The 20,139-nt window shown below is 42.5% G+C and overlaps 1 protein-coding gene across 16 annotated transcripts in view; it reads left to right on the forward strand.

The window, feature by feature from the left end:
• GTF2I (general transcription factor IIi) overlaps positions 1–20,139 on the forward strand; it is a 54,482-nt gene that overhangs the window by 14,379 nt on the left and 19,964 nt on the right. For 7 of the 16 annotated variants that reach the window (XM_077312359.1, XM_077312361.1, XM_077312363.1 and 4 more), the window contains 13 exons: positions 230–273; positions 1,226–1,291; positions 3,692–3,751; positions 4,615–4,671; positions 7,854–7,916; positions 10,547–10,648; positions 13,287–13,352; positions 14,105–14,288; positions 15,130–15,188; positions 16,384–16,455; positions 17,571–17,754; positions 19,121–19,179; positions 19,893–19,964. In XM_077312359.1, the coding sequence (XP_077168474.1) occupies positions 230–273; positions 1,226–1,291; positions 3,692–3,751; positions 4,615–4,671; positions 7,854–7,916; positions 10,547–10,648; positions 13,287–13,352; positions 14,105–14,288; positions 15,130–15,188; positions 16,384–16,455; positions 17,571–17,754; positions 19,121–19,179; positions 19,893–19,964 (1,088 nt within the window). Of the gene's footprint in view, positions 1–229; positions 274–1,225; positions 1,292–3,691; positions 3,752–4,614; positions 4,672–7,853; positions 7,917–10,546; positions 10,649–13,286; positions 13,353–14,104; positions 14,293–15,129; positions 15,189–16,383; positions 16,456–17,570; positions 17,755–19,120; positions 19,180–19,892; positions 19,965–20,139 lie in introns of those variants that run through there. The other 9 variants (XM_077312362.1, XM_077312375.1, XM_077312366.1 and 6 more) reach the window with 8 other exon arrangements.

Here is a 20,139-nt window from a genome sequence, read left to right on the forward strand (position 1 = left end):
CTGCATTCAGCAGAAGGAGCCCCTGGCACTATCTGTTAAAAAGACCATGGCTGTTAGGTCTGATTATGATTTCTTCTTGAGGCCCTGGACAGCTCACACCCATCAGAGTAGATGGCAGAGTGATAAGTGGGCAAACAGTATGTAGAAAATTGGTTTATATGACTATATTTTCTTAATTGTGGTACTCACCATGTTTGTTTAATACCTTTTCTGATACTTCTCCCTATAGTTGTATTCCCATCCAGGTGAAAACTGAACCCAGTGAAGATTCTGGTGTGTATTACTGCCTTGTTTCTTAATATGTGTTTCTTGAGCGTGCAGGGTAGAAATGTTTATATATAGTCCTTTACTTTAAAATGTAGCGTGTTAGGCTTTTGAATATTAAACCAGGGCTTAACAACTTTACAGCATGCCTCTCTTTTTCTCTCGATCATCCTCTCCAGGCTCACAAACATGAAATAACCAGGAGCCAGTCTCTTTTGAACTATCTGATCAGGATTGATTTTTGTTAGCCTTTAGAAAGTAGATCTGGGGAATGGTTGTAGCACATCTGAGAAAAAGGAGCTCTCTTTTCAGACTGGACCATTTGCAACAGACTTTAGAAATGGATGGCTGTGTTTTGGTTCCCTTTTCATGAGGGTTTGCTTTGCTTTTGGGTAGTAGAGACCGGACTACCCAGTCCACCTATAGCCTATAGCATAGCCCTTTGCTTCTTTTCTGCTTTTAGGGGGTTGGACTAGATGACCCATGAGGTCCCTTCCAACTCTATGATTCTATGTGTCTATGATTACGTTTTTAAAAGCTGCTCCTTTGACTCTTTGGACTCATTTTTCACAGATTAAGGTATCAAAGTTTACAGTGGTTTAAAAAAAAATCTAAAATGCCTTTTATTTCTCTCCACGGCCTCACTGAATCTGTTCCTCTGGTGATTGACTGCTGCCCATGTGGCAGTGCAGTTGGATGCCTACTAATGGGGGCAAAGGGGCACAAACCAAGTGCTAAAGGTGTGCCCTCATCATAAGGTGGTTACTGTTCAGGTGTAGGTTAGTATAGCGCAAGAGTGAAAGCACCAGTGTGAGTTGGTGCTTTTCGTGGCTGCTTCGGTGTTTCTGCACACCAAGTGACCATCGTAACATTTGAGTGTGTGGAGAGTCCATGTGACGTGAAAGAAACCTGAAATTCTAAAGTAGTCTGCTGAAATGAGTAACTCTTGTTGCTTCTTCAGGACTCGAAATGGTAACAGTAAAGGAAGAATCGGAGGATCCAGATTATTATCAGTTTAACATTCCAGGTAATATTGAGTGTAAGGCTTCTTAAACCCTAGCAGCTGTCAGGTGTTAAAAATACTAGAGATGTCACAAGTAGAATAAAAGCTGTCGGAATGGACCGAAAGATTTAATGGAGGATTGTCCTTCAGTCAGGAGACTCCTGTGCATGGCTCCCTGCCTTTGCCTGCTGCCTTTGCTCTTTGTTCCCTCGTTCTTTGTCGTCCCCTCTTTTTTTAAAAATCTCTTTCCTTGGCAGACAAATTAGGATTAATGAGGCCACTTCATATGCCTTTGTGTAGTCGTGTGTATGTATAACCACCTTCTTGCGACTTCCAGTCACACAGTAAACCAGCAAACGCTGTTCCCCCCTCCCCGCCACAAACAGGGCCAACTTGGGGAGTGAGAGGGCTATGGGTTTCGTGGCTTCTTCTATTTGCATGGGACTGTGTGCTAGGGTTGCTTATCCCTCTTAGCGCCTTGTTGTTTCTGTGCACTCAATGGTTAGCAAGCAATGAAACATGGCCGTGTGCTGAACGGGCTCTCCTACACTGCTGCTGCTACTGTTAGAATAACAGCAATGACTTTTCCTCGATTGCATTTCTTTCCACAATGTTACCTTGCGTGTATCCTCATGATAAAACCTCTGCACGTACCCCCCCCACCTCCCCCACCTCTTTGCAGGGAAGTTCTTGCCAGTTTAAACCAAATCTCTAGCAAATGCTCTATTGGAGAGTCGTCGTTCCTCCCCCCCCCATCCCCTCATATTTACATTTGTCTCCTGGAATCTCTCATGACTTAAAAGCTGGTAACTTTCAGTTTTGTTTATGCAGAGGTGGCTTGCTTAGTGTTAGTGCCTATGGAAATCGGCGTGTTAGTTCTGGACTTGAAGGGTGACAGAATAGAGTCCCCCACCCCCACCCGTGACTTGTAAGTTCCTTTGGCTGCTCCATTACTACTACTGTTCTTGTTTTGCTTTTTAAAAAAATATTTGCTACCCAGTTGTGGGACTTATGTATTGAGGATGGAAAATACGAATGCTGGGCATCATCAGTCCAAGGTCATGACCCGTCGCCTAGTGCTAGCATTGCAGGCTAACGCAGCAGGATCGGTTGGCATCGGAATGCACTTGTGTTGTTCAGGAAGCCGAGTTACGGCACAGAGGAAGGGCCAGATGAGCTCTGCTGCAGCTCCGATTTTCCTTGCAGTGTCGTGCGTTGCTTCCTACAGTCGAGGTTCGACTGAGCCTGTCCCACTGCGCTCTCCTTCCTTCACCTTGGTGATAGTTCTTTTTTCCAGCTGGAGAGTACTGTAGTTCTATCCCTTCAGCCATGGCAGTGGTGCTGGGGATTGCATCTTTTGTGGGGGGTGAACTTTCTCTTCTGGAAAGGAGCGCTGTCGAAAAAGAGTCGTAGTTCCTTCTGACACAAGCGTTGGTTTTTATATTGAAAAAAAGGTTGCATAAAAGGGAACCTACAGGAGCGAAGCGTTTTGGGGTGTTTCAGCCGTGTGCTCTGGTTCATCATAGATCGTCTGCTTTATAAGAAATTTCCTACAGCATCCGTGTCTGCATGTCAGGGCTGGTGCCCGTGTCTCGGTTTGCATGATATCCTCCCTCTTCTCCCCCCCCCCCAAAAAAAAAAACCTGAGGGAAGCAAGGTGATGTTAGGTGTAGAATTAAGTCATTTTGAAATGAATCAGCTTGGTAGACAAATGCCTCTGTGTATCACAGTAGGTGGTTAAAACAGGATTAAAAATGCCCAACAGTATAGCAGGAGGATGTCTTCTCACCAGGGCTTCCATGCTTTGGATATTTGCTGTACATTTCTGTCATGCTTTTGTCCAGATGTTGGTTTCCTTCCTGGGTAAGGATTGTCATTTTCCCCCAAAGGTACAGTTACAACACGTGTGTTTAGGATTAGGCTTCCTGAATGTGATTGTATGGCCTCCTTTGTGTGTTGGGAGGGTACCCCCTGCAGATCAGTACCTTCCCTCCACCATTTCCTGGTTGAAACGTAAATGAATGGGACATTGGTGAGACAGCCTCCATACTAGGTATCAAAGAAGGATTTGTGGGGCTTGGCTAGAGAGGGGAAGTTGAACCATACTTCAGACATCACATCAAACCATAATTAAAGTTACCTTTAATTTAGTTTTGTGTAGTATCTGAATTGTTAGATCAGAAATTTATGATCAAGCCACAATCAGAAACCAAGCCTTTAGTTGGGCTTATACCGAACCATGACCTAGGAAATTGTGCTATTGCATGAGGTTGGCCTAGATGGAAGCCACCCCAGTCCGATTATTTTGTAAAACTATGTTTCTCTTTCCAGTTACTTTCATGATTCAGCTGAGCATGCTGTCATAATGGAAACGGAACAAATCTCGGAAAGTGATTTTTTTATGGCTGTCTTTGTTTACCAAAGCAGGTCCTTCAGAAACTTCGGCGATTGATGAGAAAATCGCCATGGCAAAGTCTTACACAGGTATAGCAATTCACTTGTTCATCTTCACAGTGCTCTTTCTTAACAACAGCATTGATGCCTCAGTGGCCATGTTCTGCCTGCCAGCAGTACTGTTCTTCCAAGTTTGGTTTCAGATCTGTGACCTCACTTTTGTTGAGGTCCTTCCCCCCCCCCCCCCGAGTGTGACTTGAGAGTCATTCAGAGGACCAACATCTGTTTTTTTCTGTTTGGGCAGTCAAACCTCGTTAAATTATTCATTTGCAGAAAACACAGAAAGGCAAAAATATCGTAATTAAATTGTTTAATGAAATTAGGCAAGAAGTGATATTTCTTGACAGATCCGTTCTGTTCTCTTCCATCTCTCCCCTCCAAATTGTTTGTGTTCGCTGAGTCACGAGAGAGGAACGGTTCAATATTATGAAGAGAAGTATTGAAGGCTTGATGGCAGAGCTTGGAAGAATTTTGATCTAGCTTCATGTTTTGTTTTGTTTTGTTTTTTCCCCCCCTCAATCTGTTTTTGAACATGGTGCGATCCAGCTTGGGGTACGCATTTGAGACAAGACTGTTCTGAATTATACAGATGGCTTGAAGGCACTTGCTTTTCATGAAAAAGTGACAACATGTACAATCCACCGCGAACTATGCTGCTGTTAACCAGAAACTTTGCTTGGGTGCAGAGATCAATGGATTGGCTCCTAGTCTTTGGCTCGTTCTCATTCTGAAGAGAACCCCACTCGTAGTTTTTGACATGATGCAGCTGAGGGGCTGCTGCACTGTAACATTCCTTTTCTGCCCCGTTTACTTTAGATGCTAATTCTGACATTTCGAGCGTTAACTAGCGTCCTCCGTATTTTTATGACGGTATTGTTTATATTTGTCTAAAGGGAGCAACCAGGGTTCCGATTGCAGTGAAGGAACAGATGTGGAATTGCCAGTAGAAGGTTAGAGATATGTAACTATTTCATTTGAAAAATAAACTCTGGAAAGGTTTTCTTTTAAAAAAAAAATAATTAAAAAGAGAGCACGTAATGCAAACGTGTACATTGTGTCTGTGTCTTGCATTCTTTTTTTCCATATTCCATATGGTTGTATTTTTTTTTCTCCCCTTGAATTGTGATCCTGCATGGTTATTGTGGACAATTAATTGAGAAGTCTTTGCAAGATGGTTCTCTCTTCCTCCCTGTTTCCTGATTGACTTTGTAGGGTGTCCTAGAAGAGTTGGTGGTATTGGACTTTCTCCGTTCCTCCGTGAGCGGGGTGGCTTGTGCTTTATTGCCCACCCTTGTCTAGGAGGGTAATATTGTCACCATACTTATACAATGTGTCAAGCTTGAAAGCATGAGGGTAGCATATGCCTTTGGAAGTATGTGGTGAGTAAAAGCCCAGTTAAGGATGGTTTCAAATCTTGTGGCTTCCAAAACCAGTCGTCTTTTACAAGAAATGTCTCTTGACCCATCTGGAGGATAAAACGAGTGATGCACCGGATCTTGAAATACTGGAAGGAAAAATAAGCTGTGTGTATTCCTAGTGGGAATATTTGTAATTTAAGGTAATTGCTAGGCTGGGATCTGAGAAGTGCTGCTACTTGTCTCTGAACATGTGGAAGGAGAGCGTTAATCTTCTTATGATAAACTAACTAGAATATCGTCTGTCACTGGCTTGTTCTGCAAAGCCAGCTAGAAGGGGGCTGGATCTCAGCCGTGCTTGCCCTCCCTAAATTCTCAACTAGCTAGCTGCACGTACACTCAGAAGTTCATGTGCCCTGAAACTAGCCTTGAATTGGTATAATTCCTGGGTCAGTTTGTACAAAGCTTGAATTTAGCAAATGCATAGGTAAGCTAGTCATTGGAGAGCACTCATGTTGTCCCCTGGAAAAACCAGGGGCATATTGTGTTCCTAAGTTACCAGTTCACTCTGTGTAGATTGAGCTTGTTGTACATCATGAAATGGAACCTGGATACCTTTGTGTAGAGTTCACAAGGTAGGTTTTGACCCCGAGGCATGCCAAATAAAATGCCTGCCTGGTGTTGCTTCTATTCAGTATTATTTTTCAAGAATTGAGTATGTCTATTTTCATTTTGGTTCAGGATTTTCTAAATGGTTTGCTGCTGTTTGGCTGTTTGGAGAGCCAGTTTGGTGTAGCGGTTAAGAGTGGTGGCCTCTAATCTGGAGAACCAGGTTTGGTTCCTCACTCCTCATCCACATGTGACCAGCTGGGTGACCATAGGCCAGTCCCACTTCCGCTCAGAGCTCTATCAGCCTCACCTACCTCACAGGGCTTTGTTATGGGAAAAGGAAGGTTAAGTGATTATATGCTGCTTTGCGACTCCTTCACATAGTGAAAAGTGGGGTACAAAAAACCAGTCTTGCTAATATATTTAAAACTATTAATTGGAGGCCAGTAAGATTTGAATACCACCCTTAAAGAAGTCTCAAATACTCACAGTTGGGGGAGGCTCCCCCACAAATTTTATTAGTCATTTGTGGCATCTGATAGTTTGAGGAAGGTTCCCTGCCAGGTTGCCTGAAGGTAGTGATGGACCAAAATACCCTTAATGCATTGATTTGGCTTAGGAATCACAATATTTCCCAGCAGGGACTCAGAAAAATCTCTACTCCGCATGTTCTTTCTTGGCTTTTAATGTTGGTACGTGTGTGCTAATGAAGCCAGGCGCACGTGCTGAATTTTAATTCCCAGCACCAATGATGGTGGAGAACCAACTGAAAACTGAACAGTGTGGGCATCCATAGAGAAGGTAGTGCTAAATGAAAAAACTGTTTGATTGGATGGTTTGATACAGTAGTTCACAGCAAGTTAATGAGAGTTTGGAGAGTTAGAGGGGTCAAGAACTCTTGTTCAATTGGTCACCTCTTTCTGAATGCTGGCCATGAGTGCAAGCTGCATAATCTACTCTGTCATGGAGAATTTTCAGCAACTCTGGTGGCCTGTCTCTGTGGTCTTCTACATGTGTGTTTCTGGCTGTCACTGGAGGCTGTATACAGAGGATTGACACCAACAAATTGCTCAGCAAGACGTAATGTCATTTGTGGTTCTCCAATCCAATAATTGTCTAAAGGACAGTCATTCTCTTGGGTTAACGGGTGAATCTCCTCTGAATCCGAGAAAGGAGATGATTCGTGGGTACCATTAGAGGAGTGGCTGTTCTTCTGACAGTGTCATGAGGAGTGTGTGAGAGGCACTGAATCTACATCTGAGAAGCTCACTTTCCCATATTGCTCTGAACCTTTTATGAACAATTCTGTTATTTATGAACGATGAAGACGAATTCGACCATGTTGCTTGCAGAGAGGGGTCCACACGTTTTTTGCAGTAATGGGGAAAGCTTGCAGAGCAACCCAATGGATTGATACAACCAGTGGTTTTGCAGCGACAGAGCTAAGCTGCCATTTTTGATGATGCCCTTGGAACTCATCTCTACTCCTTCTGGACCACTATTACCTGTGACTTGATTGCAGGGTTTGGCATTAGAATCAAGGAAGACAAAAAAGAAATCAAAATCCCAGGAACACCATCCTGCATCGTTAGTAGCGTTGGCCACGTCTGCTAAAAACTCATTTGCTTTGGTGTGAATCTCAGTCTCTTGTCATGGAAAGCTTGAAAATGGCGGACGTTAATTTTAAAACAGGCGTTTGCTTGGACAGTGCATAAGAAAACCATAGGATCTGCCTTGCCTCTTTGAGAAGATACTCAGCCCAGTTACAGCCCTGATCTTTTGCCTTCTGATGTGCAAGTTTTCACAAATACTGTTGTGTTGTAACCTTTTCAGTTGTGTGTATGTAAAGTTCTTACATCAGGGAAGAAGGGCCTTACAAAACTCTACATCGCTTATATTCCTGAAGAGTGAGAAAAGGTTTCATTGGTTAAAAATCCTTGTGAACCGAGAAGAAGGCAGCTTTCAACAGCTGCTGCCCTTTAGATCCCCTGCTTTGTTATCACCCAATAGGAACTGAGCCGAGCGCTGAAAGTACCTGGCCTGTGTGTTTTGTGGTTCTGTTTTATTCATAGTGCGCAACACACTTGTTCTTGCCATTGTGCGATAAATCCACACTTAGTCTGCCTGCGCCGTTCAGACCTGGTTTTTGTTTTGTTTTGCTTTTTCAGATTCTTCTCAGCACGCCACTTCTGAAACAAGTGAGGATCCTGAAGTGGAAGTGACCATTGAAGGTTGGCCATTTTCTCAACTAACATTTTTATTTTTGCTCACTTGTTTCAGAAGACACTTAGTCATGTGGCGTTATGTGCATCTCCCCCTTCCCTCCAAAAATTCCTTTCTCACGCTCATGGACCAGTTAGTCTTTTAAAAAAATTAGAACTGAGGTGTTAGTTTTTTTTCAAATTGGAATCAGGTCGTTGGTTTGTTGCAACCCTCTTTTTCTGGTGTAGGTATTCAGAGCTTGGTGGAAGTGGTGAAAGATACTGTATGGTGAGGTGGTCATTCTGTCTTGTTTTGTTTTTTGAAACAAAAAAGCATGTAGTTTGGGAAGATGCAGTTTTAAGAAATGACAAGTGAGTAGACCTCAGTGAGAGAGGATAACGGTTACAAAACTTCTTTGGAGAGACAGCTGTCTTTAAGAAGCATGTGTGGCCTTGGGGAATGAACTATAGTAATTAACTGCCGTTCTTCAGTATGACCATTTATGCACTGGAGGTTTCATGCTGGGCTGCAGGCTGGAGCTTTAGTTGCAGCAGGTTGCCCCACCACTTCCTGCACCCACACGGGGGAGCATTTGGCCCGGTGCATTTCATCTGCCCCCAGTTTGTGCTCCTGCATGGGAGCTGGGGCAGTGAAATTCCCAGTGCATAAACGATCTATCATTTGATTCTGGTAGAATTCTTGCAAGTCAAGAGTGTAGTCAAGGTGAAATGGAAATTGGTAGTCACTGAATTAGCAATGGATTTGGGAGAGCAGATTGAGTAGAGTCTGACATCTGGATGCCTTAAGGTCTGAAGTCTGGATGGAAATATCCTATTGGAACAAATATAATAATAATAATAATCTATAAAACTCACCTTCCAGGTGGCAAAATGTCATGTTGTCTGTACCGAAGTAAGATGCTGAAAGTTGGATTGATTGGTATCCTAGAACAAAGAAAGTAGAACTCATATGGGTAAAGTGGCCAAAGTATTAGAATAGAATCTTCTCATTTATTTTGCTTCCCTTCTAGGTGTTTGTCCTAGTCTTTGCTGCAAGTTACTCTCTTACAGTTAAAGCAAGTTGCTTGAACTCCACTGAACAGGCTTGTCTCTTGTACCAAAATGTGCTGCTCAGCTGGTGTCGATAATAAAGCAGAGACTGTGTGATTCTTCCATATCATGAGTTTCTGATCCTGTCGGCCCACATTGTGGGTTTTCCTTTTGTACCTTGATAGCTGCAACTTGTAGCTGCATTCCTACCCGTGGGGGGAATTCCTGGTAGCTTTTGGGGATACGAGAAACTAAAGGATTGTGTACTGTGCCTAGCAGTAGAGCTTGTCAGTGGAGTTTGGGAGAGAAAGCAAGGAAGGATCCCTTTTCTATCCATCTGATGTTTTGGTGTGTTGGTTTAAAAATACCTTTGGCGCTGTGATGTGGAAGTCAGAGACGAAGGGCCCAGAATATAGGTTTGAATGTATTCATTTAATCAGATGTTGCGTATCTTATGATTGTTTTCAGCAGTGGCAAAATTACGTGTGAATCTCACTTTTTTTTTCATGGCAGCGCAAGTCCCGTGATGATTTTCATGTATGGCTTTTGTTGACTGGCAGTGCTTGAGAATCAGTCTCTCTCTGAGCTTTGCTTTTAGTGGCTTGCGTGTGAAGGTGCTGTTAAAGCTTTATGGAACATATGATGAAATTGTTTTGGGGTTTGGAAAGGGAAACTATTTGAAAACAAAAGTGTTAGGGAAACGCCTTTGTCAGGTGGAGGCGAGTGTGCAAGGGACTTGTGGGCATAGCATTTTCTCCCATCCCATGCTCCACTCCAGTAATCATTTAGTTGCTCGTTGTACGATTGTATTACATTCATGTCGACATTGTGTATGACCTCATGATGCTGTAATAAAAAGTTTGAAAACATAAATCCACTAACAAAACTCTTACCGTGTCAATCGCGTAAACTGGGCAAACTTAACTTTCTGTATGCAACTGGTCTTCCAATTCTTTTGGAAGCAATTTTCGGGGGTTGAAATGATCCAGTTAAAAAACCCATCAAAACATACCCACGGTCATCTGCTGAAATCTTTACCTTATCCCAGTTTGCTTGTAATTTCTATTCACACAGTTGTTGGAATAGAAGTAGCTTTCTTGTCTCTCTCCTCTCCCCCCAAATTATATTTTCGATGTAGTTCAATAAGAGCACCTGTGAAATTCAAAATCGATTGTATCTTGTAATTGCCATTTGTGATATTCCTTGCTTTCCCCAAAACCTCTTATTTGACATGGCATCTTTTTATATATTTGGTACTACAGCTCTGCGGTAGGGTTGCTAGGTGTTCCTTAAAGGTAGGAGAAGATGCTTTGCTCAGTAACAGGGGTCTCCTTGACAGCATGTTGTAAGTAGACATGCCCAGCCATTGCACATAGTCTACTTCAAGCCTGTTAGCATAATTGGAACGTAGCTTGCATGAGAAAGTTGGGTGCCGGGGCCAACTGTTAGGCCTGACGCATGTGGCATTCCATGAGTTACCACCTCCAGCCGTGAATATCGACCAAGTGCATTGAACTCACCATGAGGTAGAGCCATCACATCTAACAACCCATTCCACCTTGGTCGAAGCACCAGCCATAATGTGCATGTTTCTCTCTTTCTCTCTGAAGATGATGATGACTACTTACCGCCCCATAAGAAAACCAAGAGCGTGGAACCAGCTCCAGATGTTGCCAATGCTGGAAGGAGAAAAGCCAGGGAGTTCAATTTTGGTAAGTTTTTATAGCTGTTGATGGTTCACCCTGTTGATGGAGCAGGTGGCTAAGGCATGTGCAAGCTTTCCTGTTACATTGGACTCTCAAGAGGGAAGAAGGAGAGGCAGCTGAGTAAGTTTCTCTTTGAGCACATGAAACGGCTTATTGGACTCTTGCGCAGAGATCTTTCTCAGCCCTGCTTCTCAAGAGCTGTTAACTGAACCTGGGGTCTGCATAGAGCATGTGCTCTGCTTGCAGGGTTCGGTGCCACAAATGACAGAACAGCGTTTTGTTTTTGCTAATATAAAAGTATTTAGGCCCAGCAGATCGTGACTTCACCAGAAAGCACCCAGCGTGTGATGCACAAAATGCATTTTCTAGCAAGAAATTGGTTGTGGTGGGAAGTGCCTTCAAGTCGTAGCCAACTTACTTGGCCTCTGCAATAACCAGGGAATCCAAAGACTGCATTTGAAGTTTTGCTTTTTAATTCTTAGGGAATCTACTGCTTTTCCTCCTCCTTCCCTTTCTCTCTCCTCTCTCCTTTTTATTTAATATGCTGGCTATTCTAGCAAGCCAAAATAGAACAAAAAGGAAAAGAAAGGGCTAGATGTTGAGTGATCACTCAGGCATATAATTCCAATTTTTGTTAAATTAAGGTCACTTTGAAATTCATTTTAGCCCAGTTTTTTGACCCAAGTTCATCTTGTATTTTGATTCTGTCTTCTGTTGTATTTGCTACTCCTCCAAGTTTAGTATCATCTGCAGATTTAATAAGCACCCCCTCTATTCCTTCACCTAATCCAGATTATTTATGAAAAACCTTGAATGACATAGGGTCCAGGACAGATCCCTGAGGCACTCCATTTGTCACTCCTCTGTAAGAGGATGACAAGCAGTTATCTGACGAAGAGTGCTTGCACTCGAAAGCTCACACCCTGAATAAATCTTTGTTGATCTTAAAGATGTTTACTGGACTCTTGATTTTATTGTGCTACTTCAAACCAACATGGCTACCCATTTGAATCTAAGCAATTATCAAGCACCGTTTGAATGCGATCTGTCAATCATACAGAGGATCATTTAGCTGTGAGACACCAGCAAGCGCCTGAGGTTTACTATGTTGCTGAGAATGACCCTTCTAGTACAATTGTGAAACGGTCAAGTTTCTTCGGTAGCCCAGAAAACACAATCTCTGTCTTGGTGCAAAAGATGCGTTTATTCTAAAGTAAGAAAGTGAATCCAACAAGTACTTTGTCGGAACTGGGGTACAATAGAACAGGCACAGCATATCACCACTTCACCTGCACCCCCTCCCGTGAGAACCCAAGGAACAGGGAGATCTTCAAAGGGAACAGACTGGGTAGATAGCAGCCGCAGGACTGCATTCCGGAGACAAAGAAGATGGATCGGGGGGAGGTGTGAAAGGGAGAAGGAAGTTAAAGGAAGCTGGGTGCAATAAACTCTCAGGATCTATACATCAAACTAGATCTACACATCAAACACAATCAAAACAATTGGCAGAAGCACAGCATTCTGACAACAACCAGTAAATCCTCATTGGAGGAGATGGGACAGGAATTGCAAATGAGAGGCATTGGCAGCTAGTATTCAGCATGACAGTAGCCAGTGGTAACACTAATTAGATGCCATGTTACACTAGATGCCATGTTACACTTCAGCTGATTTTCATCTGCTTGCCTTTTGCTGAGTCTCCTCAAACTGATAGCAGCTCTCCAGGTTCTCAGGTAGAGGATTTTCACATCACCTATAACCTGAGGTTTGAACGACAGCAATGTCCCAGACAAAAACTCCCAAGTTAAAAGACTTTGGTAAATGGTAAATGTCTTTATGGCAGAGCGATTAGGTGACCTCGGCAGGCCTTCCTAGAGCAACTCTGGAGCCACAGCAGAAAAGACCTTGCCTTGAGGCCCTGTTGATTTTGCCTCTGGAAGAGAGAGGGTCCCCCCTCCCCCCGAAGGTCTCAGAAGAAGACATCTGTCAGTCTTCCAGAACTTGAATGTTCGTTAGTGCAGCAACACAGGATGACTGCATGAACATGCAGGATGTATGACTTAATGCATGAATAATAGATTTGTGGCTGGGGAATGGATTCAGTAACTATGGAGATTAAAAAAGGTTTAGATGTATATACTCTTTGCCACGATGACTGTACAGAGTATTCAAAGACAGGATGTGAATGCACACCAGCACCAGAACTGGAATAACAGGAGGGCTGCATGGAACCTCTTGCAACACCCACCCCCACTTCCCAAAGTTAAGGGCTTTTGCCAATACGGCTTCACACACCCCTTGTAACTCTGGCTTTTTAAAGTAAATCCCCAAGAAAACTCTGCATTAATATAAATTGTCAGCAGTGACTGCTAATGTATCTGACTCATGTTGACAGTGAGCTGTTGACTGAACAACCATTTTTGGACAAAAGTTAGCATCCTTTGCCCCTTAAAATTCTGTTTAAAAACAAAAACAAGACTTGTCATCTTCAGAAGGGATGTGGATGTTACTTCCTTTTAAAGGTTTACCTTTTTAATTGATTATGTGTAAGCAGTGAGACCTAAAGCAAGAACTCCGCACCAGGACACAATGTTAGAAGCTTGATATATATCTTATATTGGGCTAATGTTATTTTTCCTTTCAGAAAAGTGGAATGCCCGAATTACAGACTTGAGAAAACAAGTTGAAGAGTTATTTGAAAGAAAATATGGTACGTTCTCTCCCCTTCCCCAAAATGCAATTGCCCTGTAGAATTTGGAAACCCTGAATCCCTTTCTAAAACAGGTTTGAATTCTCTTTGCCACCAAGTCTGAATTCTTTTGGCGTGCCGTCCTGCTTTTGCTCAAAGAATGCCAGTGCTGAAGGGTGTTTGTAGCCGTGTTGGCATTTCAGAATTAGAAAGGCAGAGATAGACGCAGCTGCATCTCTATGTTGGCTGAACCCATTATTTGTAAAGTGCGTAAGCTGAGAGTTTCCCAACCTCAAGTTCCAAAAGGGATGGGCTCACAAGTTTAATAATAGTTAAGCTGTTTATATTCTGCAATTAAAAAGAAGATCTGTGGCAGAGTTTACAGGTCTGACCTGTAAAATCTAGGCAAGGTGGCAGACTTTTATGTGCGAGTGCTTACTTTATTTAATGCAGGGGTAGTCAACCTGCGTTTGTTGGCAGGGGCTCGTGGGAATTGTAGTCCATGAACATCCGGAGGACCACAGGTTGACTACCCCTGATTTAATGGATTGTACTTCTGCAATTTGTGAGAGTGCAAAGGCATTAAGCTTGTCCATCTGTAGTTATTCAGCCACCCCTCTGATTACTTAGATTGGCCCAGTCAGAAAGGCTGCAAACTTGAAATGTAACTGGAGACTTATTTTACTGTGTGTGTTGCTTTCTGCAGAAGGTGGTTTTTGTGCTGTGCTTCAAAGTGGTTCTTTTTTGTCTCTGTTTTCTCCTTTATATGGAAGCTGAAGCCATCAATGCAAAAGGACCCGTGTCCATCCCTTATCCGCTCTTCCAGTCCCACGTGGAAGACTTATACGTGGAAGGGCTACCCGAAGGGATTCCCTTCCGAAGACCCTCCACTTATGGGATCCCTCGCCTCGAAAGGATCCTACTGGCGAAGGAACGGATACGGTTTGTGATAAAGAAGTAAGTAGCTTTGGCTTTGATTAGAGCAGGGGTAGTCAAACTGCGGCCCACCAGATGTCCATGGACTACAATTCCCAGGAGCCCCCTGCCAGCAAATGCTGGCAGGGGGCTCCTGGGAATTGTAGTCCATGGACATCTGGAGGGCCGCAGTTTGACTACCCCTGGATTAGAGTGTGAGTAAATGTGATCCTTTTTTGCAGAATTTCAATCCACACCATTTGAAAAGCATGAAGGGACTGTTCTGAAAGCCTCTGGGCAGCTGCTTTATTAATAATATATATAATATAAAAATAATAAAATAAAATAAGCCTGCTCCCTCATTCGCCTTTGGTTGTTTGACATTGTAGCCTCTGTGGTATAGATCTCCGCTGTAAATTAGGCATGTGGCAGTACTGGCCATTGCTCAGCTCCTCCGTAGTGGTTGGCAACATATTAGAAGGGTGTTGCTCTAGTAGTTGCCGCAGTTTATACGATTGATGAATCAGTATTTTTTGCGGAGTTTAACTTGAGAATGTAATGAATGGGTGTTGGTTTGATGAGAGTCAGCGTGGTGTAGTGGTTAAGAGTGGCAGCCTTGAATCTGGAGAACCAGGTTTGATGCCTCACTCCTCTGCCTGCAGCCAGCTGGGTGACTTTGGACCAGTCACAGTTCTTAGAGCTACTTTCACAGAGCAGTTCTTGTAGAGCTCTCAGCTCTACCTACTTCACAGGATCTGTTGTGGGGAGAGGTGGGGAAAGGTGTTTGTAAACTGCTTCAGGTCTCTTTGAAGTAGTGAAAAGCGGAATATATAAAAAGTCAGCTATTCTTCTCAAATTTGTATTGTTGCTTAACTTTTTACAGGCATGAACTGCTGAATTCAACTCGAGAAGACCTCCCATTAGACAAGCCCGTGGCAGGAGGTAAGAGTGCATGAATTTGGTGGACCTAGCTATAAAGGTTTCTGATCTCTCTGTTCAGTCAGCTCTAACTGATCTTTCAGTGGAGTCTTAGTCCTCAGCAAGTCAGTGTTTTGTTTTGGGGAAGGGAGTCCACCATAGTCCAGGGAGAAAAGTCTCAGGCAGTCCTGGGTACCACAATGTCTCACTACTTTAAATCTGAAAATCCAAAAAGCTGAGGATACGTCAGGAAACCCAGTTGAATTAACCATTCCAAGTGGGTACTATTCTTCACTTTTCAGGCAGTTTCATCCCCCACCTATGTGGCAGTAAATACTCTGCCATAAATGATCCGACTTGTAGTACGCAGTCCTCATTCTACTGAGCACCGAAAGCCTTTGCAAACAGATCTGAATGTTTCTGAAAGGCTTGCAAGCTAGAGCACTGGCAAATCTCCCATAGGACGAAGCCTTATAACTGGGAATAAAGCTGTCGAGGGCATGTAGCTCAATGGTACAGCATACACTGTGCCTGAAGATGTCCCAGGCTTGATCCCTGATGTCCTCAGGATAAGAGAGCAAAGCTGGGAAAGTCCTGGAAGCTCTTCCCAGTTTGCATGCACAGTACTGATCTAGTTACACTTAATGCTCATGACTCGACATGAAGCCACATTAGAAGCTTTATGAGATCTGATAGTTCATGCTGACTTGTTACAGAAAGATCTTGGTGGCTACACTACCCCGGAACCACTTAATCCTCTGTGTCCTCCCTCTCCTCCGCTGCCCTCCTTCAATTCCTATTTCTCTGGTACCTGTCTACCCACTGCTTCCTTTAATCTCTCCCGTTTCTCAGGTTGTCATCATCACTGCCCATTATTGTCTCCTCTTTTCCTTTACCATGCCCCCTTTACCCTTTCATGCCTGCTTGTTGGCACTTTTGTGCGGCTTCCTGGGTACTGTCCAGCTACTTCTGTGGCATTTTCTAGTAACTTCTTTATTAATTTGATTTTTATGCTGCCCTCCCAGCAAGCCGGCTCAGGGTGGTGTTCAGCATTATACACAACAAACACAATGGTTAAGAGAATTCTGCAGTCTTTGACCACTACCACCGCAAGCCTGATAAAACAAACGGGGTTCTGCACATTGAGTGGAATATCATCACTGGGAATGCTACGGATTTCGTCTGACTGAATTTGCTCTTTTTGAATTCCTCTTTTTAGTAAAAGAAGAGTGGTATGCTCGAATCACCAAACTACGAAAAATGGTAGATCAGTTATTCTGCCGGAAGTTCGGTAAGTTCAGCTGACATCATTTTATATTCAGTTAGGCATATCTTCAGACTGAGGTCTTTGTCAAGTTAGCAAGCACAAAAAATGTCCTAGCTGGCTCAACAGTCACAGCAATATGGGCAAAAGGACACTTTTCCCGTTCTCTTGCTGTTGCAGAAATGGAGCACAGTGAAGTAATTTCAGGGATCAGTTTTCAGTGGGATCCCCAAGGGGAAGGTTTGTGGAAATGAAAGGAGCTTTTCACAGGCCCTGTTAAGAGATCATGAGGATTGTCTTCTACTCATGCCCACAAGTAATTGAGAGAGACTGTGTATGAGTCTTGAAACACTGAAGAAAATTCTGGTGTTTGTGGCTGTTGTCATCTTTAAAAATCTAAGAGACCTGAAAACATTAGCATTAAGCTTAGCAGAAAGCTAAGCATTTTTCAGCCATAAAACACTATTTTGTCTTCTTAAATGCTGGGGTGTAGCTTGCAAGAGTGCTTCCATTGTGCAGATTGCCCGGAAATTCACTAGGTTTCCAGTCTCTCTTTATACTTCTGTGTAAATAGCATTTGTAATTCTTTGGATTTCTACCCAGAACATTCATTTAGGTATCTGAGACTCTTCTGTGCACCTTTCTCCCTAAAAGTTGATATCCACTCGTGAAAATTGTGTCTATGACGATACATGTCCCTACATAAAACTAACTGTTGTTAAAGGGATGAAATCAGAATGGATGCAAAGTTTCAAATTGCTGGGTTCAAATTGCAGGACAGCCACTGTGCTTTAGTAGCTCAGGTTCAGTCACATACTGACGGCCTTCGTTTCTTGTTTGTGAAAATCTCTTGCTTGCTGGTTTGCGGTGCAAGTGAATTGAGGGGGGCAATGCATTGGGGGCGGAGGACTTGGTTTGCCATGGTAGCTTTGGTTGACTTGCCTCCTCACATCAATGGTGCAGATGAGAGAAAAGAAAATGTTATCCTCAAAGAGAAAAAGATGAGGAATGCAGCTATAATGTTGTAAATAAAACTTTTTGGTGTTGTCTTAAGTATAGATTATGATCTTCATTTTAAAAAAATAGCCCTTTTGACTTTGATTTTTAAAAAATCAACCTTATTTGGCTGCATCTCCTAACAGCTGAGGCACAGGGGAGCACTGAACCTAAAGCAGTTCCATATCAGAAATTTGAAGCGCACCCCACTCATCTTTATGTTGAGGGTCTACCAGAGAATATTCCATTTCGGAGTCCGTCCTGGTATGGTATTCCTCGGCTAGAGAAAATCCTTCAAGTGGGCAACAGGATAAAATTTGTAATAAAAAAGTAAGTTGAATTACTTTTTGCATTTCTATATCTAGCGGTAATGTTTGTGCAATAAATGTTCTCCTGCACAATACAAGCAATTATCTGATTGCTTTATGAGCTTATTTCTGCCAAGATTGTTGATTTCAGATTTTTCAGCGTATTTGGGAGGAAGGGAGTCACCCAGATTTGAAGAAAAACCAATTTAGCGTAAATGCGGCCCTGATCTGCAGATGTAATGATCCGCAGATAAGGGACACACTTGAGAAATATATAGATAAGCAAATGCAAGTCTAGGGTGCCAAGTTTGCTTAGTTCATCTGTAGTACATTTGTCTAATATGTTGCTACCGATATTTCACCGTCTTTTCATGATTAGAAATGGCCCTTTGTCATCTCCATGTTGGTCCAGACCTGTTTTGCATTTTTGTGAAGTTGTATTCCAAGGTTCATGGCATTTGGTCTTTGAACTGTTAGTTATAAAGCTACTTTTGAGCAAAGGTGCTTTTGTTGTGCAGGATAGAGAGATGCAAGAAGTTCTCTGTTATATGATTTATAAATCTGTGCCCATAGTTCAGATGCCTGCATTTTCAGACAGGGGGCACACTTACCCGAAACAGGGTTTTCTGCAAATTTGGGTGTCCCCTGAAGTCTGCAGAACACTCTGAAAAGTGAAATAATTTTAAATGTTAAGCTTATCATTGATTTTAAATTGATTTAACGAGCCATTTTTACCTGCCAGTGTGGGTTCAATATGATGTAAAACCACCCTAGGTGGTTCACTGGAAAGGGTGGCATATAAATCATCAAATAAATAAATACATTGGGCTTAAATTCCTCCACAACGTAAAAAGCGTTGTCCACACATGTCTCTATATTAGGCATATAGAGGATTCATAGAATGTGGTTTTAAATTTTTAACACATTTAAATGTATTATCAAAGTATATTTGGTATTTTGTATATTAGCACTGTATAGTTACCTATATTTTAAGTTTGTTTTTTTGGTTTCAACCTTCTTTGGTTACCTTCTGGTTGGCTGATTCTCGGGCTGAATTCTGCTGTCTCTTTAAAGTTTAAAGGGACTGCGTAAGCCTGCCTGGCAAACTGCTGAGATTGCTCCCACCTCTCCAATGTTTTCAGATCTACCCCCAAATTCCCGAATATATATTGGGATTTTCTAAGGATTTTTTCCCCAGTGTTCCCGAGAAAACCCAGATATATTTGTGATGCCAAAATATACCCAAAATGCTGAGAAGGTATTTTACGGGTATATTTTCAACTCTGGTAAATCCCATCGCACACCCCTAGTTATAGACCTCTGAGGCTTAAGAGCAGCCAGTTGGCTTGCTACTTGCTAATGCTTTTTTGTTTTGTTTTTAATTCTAGGCCAGAACTGCTAACTGTTACTCCATCAGACGTTGCTCAACCAAGAACAAACATGCCTGGTAGGATGTGCTGTTCTCATGTGGCTGATGTTTAACAGCATAGCTTCCTCACACACACCATATGGGAGACTCCTCTCCTCTCTGCCCCCCCCTCCCCCCATACAGCCCATTGATTTATTGCAGAGATGAAAAGTAAACTTCTGGAGCATTGCCATTTACATTTTTCCTTGAGATGCTTACTTATTGATGTATGCAAGTGATTTCCATGTCACCTATCTGTTCACAAGAATACCTAAGGCAATTTCCATAAATACTAAAGCAAAAGTCCAGTGAAACAAAATGAGTAGCCCAGACAAGAAAATTAAAACCAATTTATGGCATACGTAATTTAAAACAGCACTCAAAGCAGCAATAACGCAATAGCAGAGATTTAAAACAGCGTGGGAGGTAACGATTTATTTGCAGAGTCCATTTAGAACACACGAGTGTTTAATTGTATTTATTAATTTTGCCAAAAAGCCCACGAGGACAATTCCAGTTGTGCCTCCTGGATAAGCAGGTCCATAACCCTAAAGGCTGCTGTCAAAAAAGCCCCTTTTCAGTACTGCCTCTTGGTTAAAGACAAAGAATTTACCATTTCTCCTTGGCATTTTAGGTATTAGGAGGTGACTTTTGAATTAATAAGCTTACAGCTGCTATACTCACTGATTTAAAAATGCCATACTTCTTAAAACATGACATTGCATTTATGTGTTGTTGTTTTTAAATCCCAGTCAAAGAAGATTGGAATGTCAGAATCACAAAACTGAGAAAGCAAGTAGAAGAGATATTTAATTTGAAATTTGGTGAGTTTAACCTGTACATAGCAACTACTGGTAGTGGTGTCACTTTGTGAAATGTGCCACACTGTATTTCCACAGTCACGATATTTCGACCAGTTGCTTTCCATTTTATGTTCACTGGCCAACTGTGCAAGCTAAGTATACAGTCTCCTCCAGCGAATTGTGCTCAAGTTGGTAC

The sequence above is a fragment of the Paroedura picta genome, chromosome 15, assembly GCF_049243985.1.
Source record: "Paroedura picta isolate Pp20150507F chromosome 15, Ppicta_v3.0, whole genome shotgun sequence".
In the NCBI taxonomy this organism is placed as follows: Eukaryota; Metazoa; Chordata; class Lepidosauria; order Squamata; family Gekkonidae; genus Paroedura; species Paroedura picta.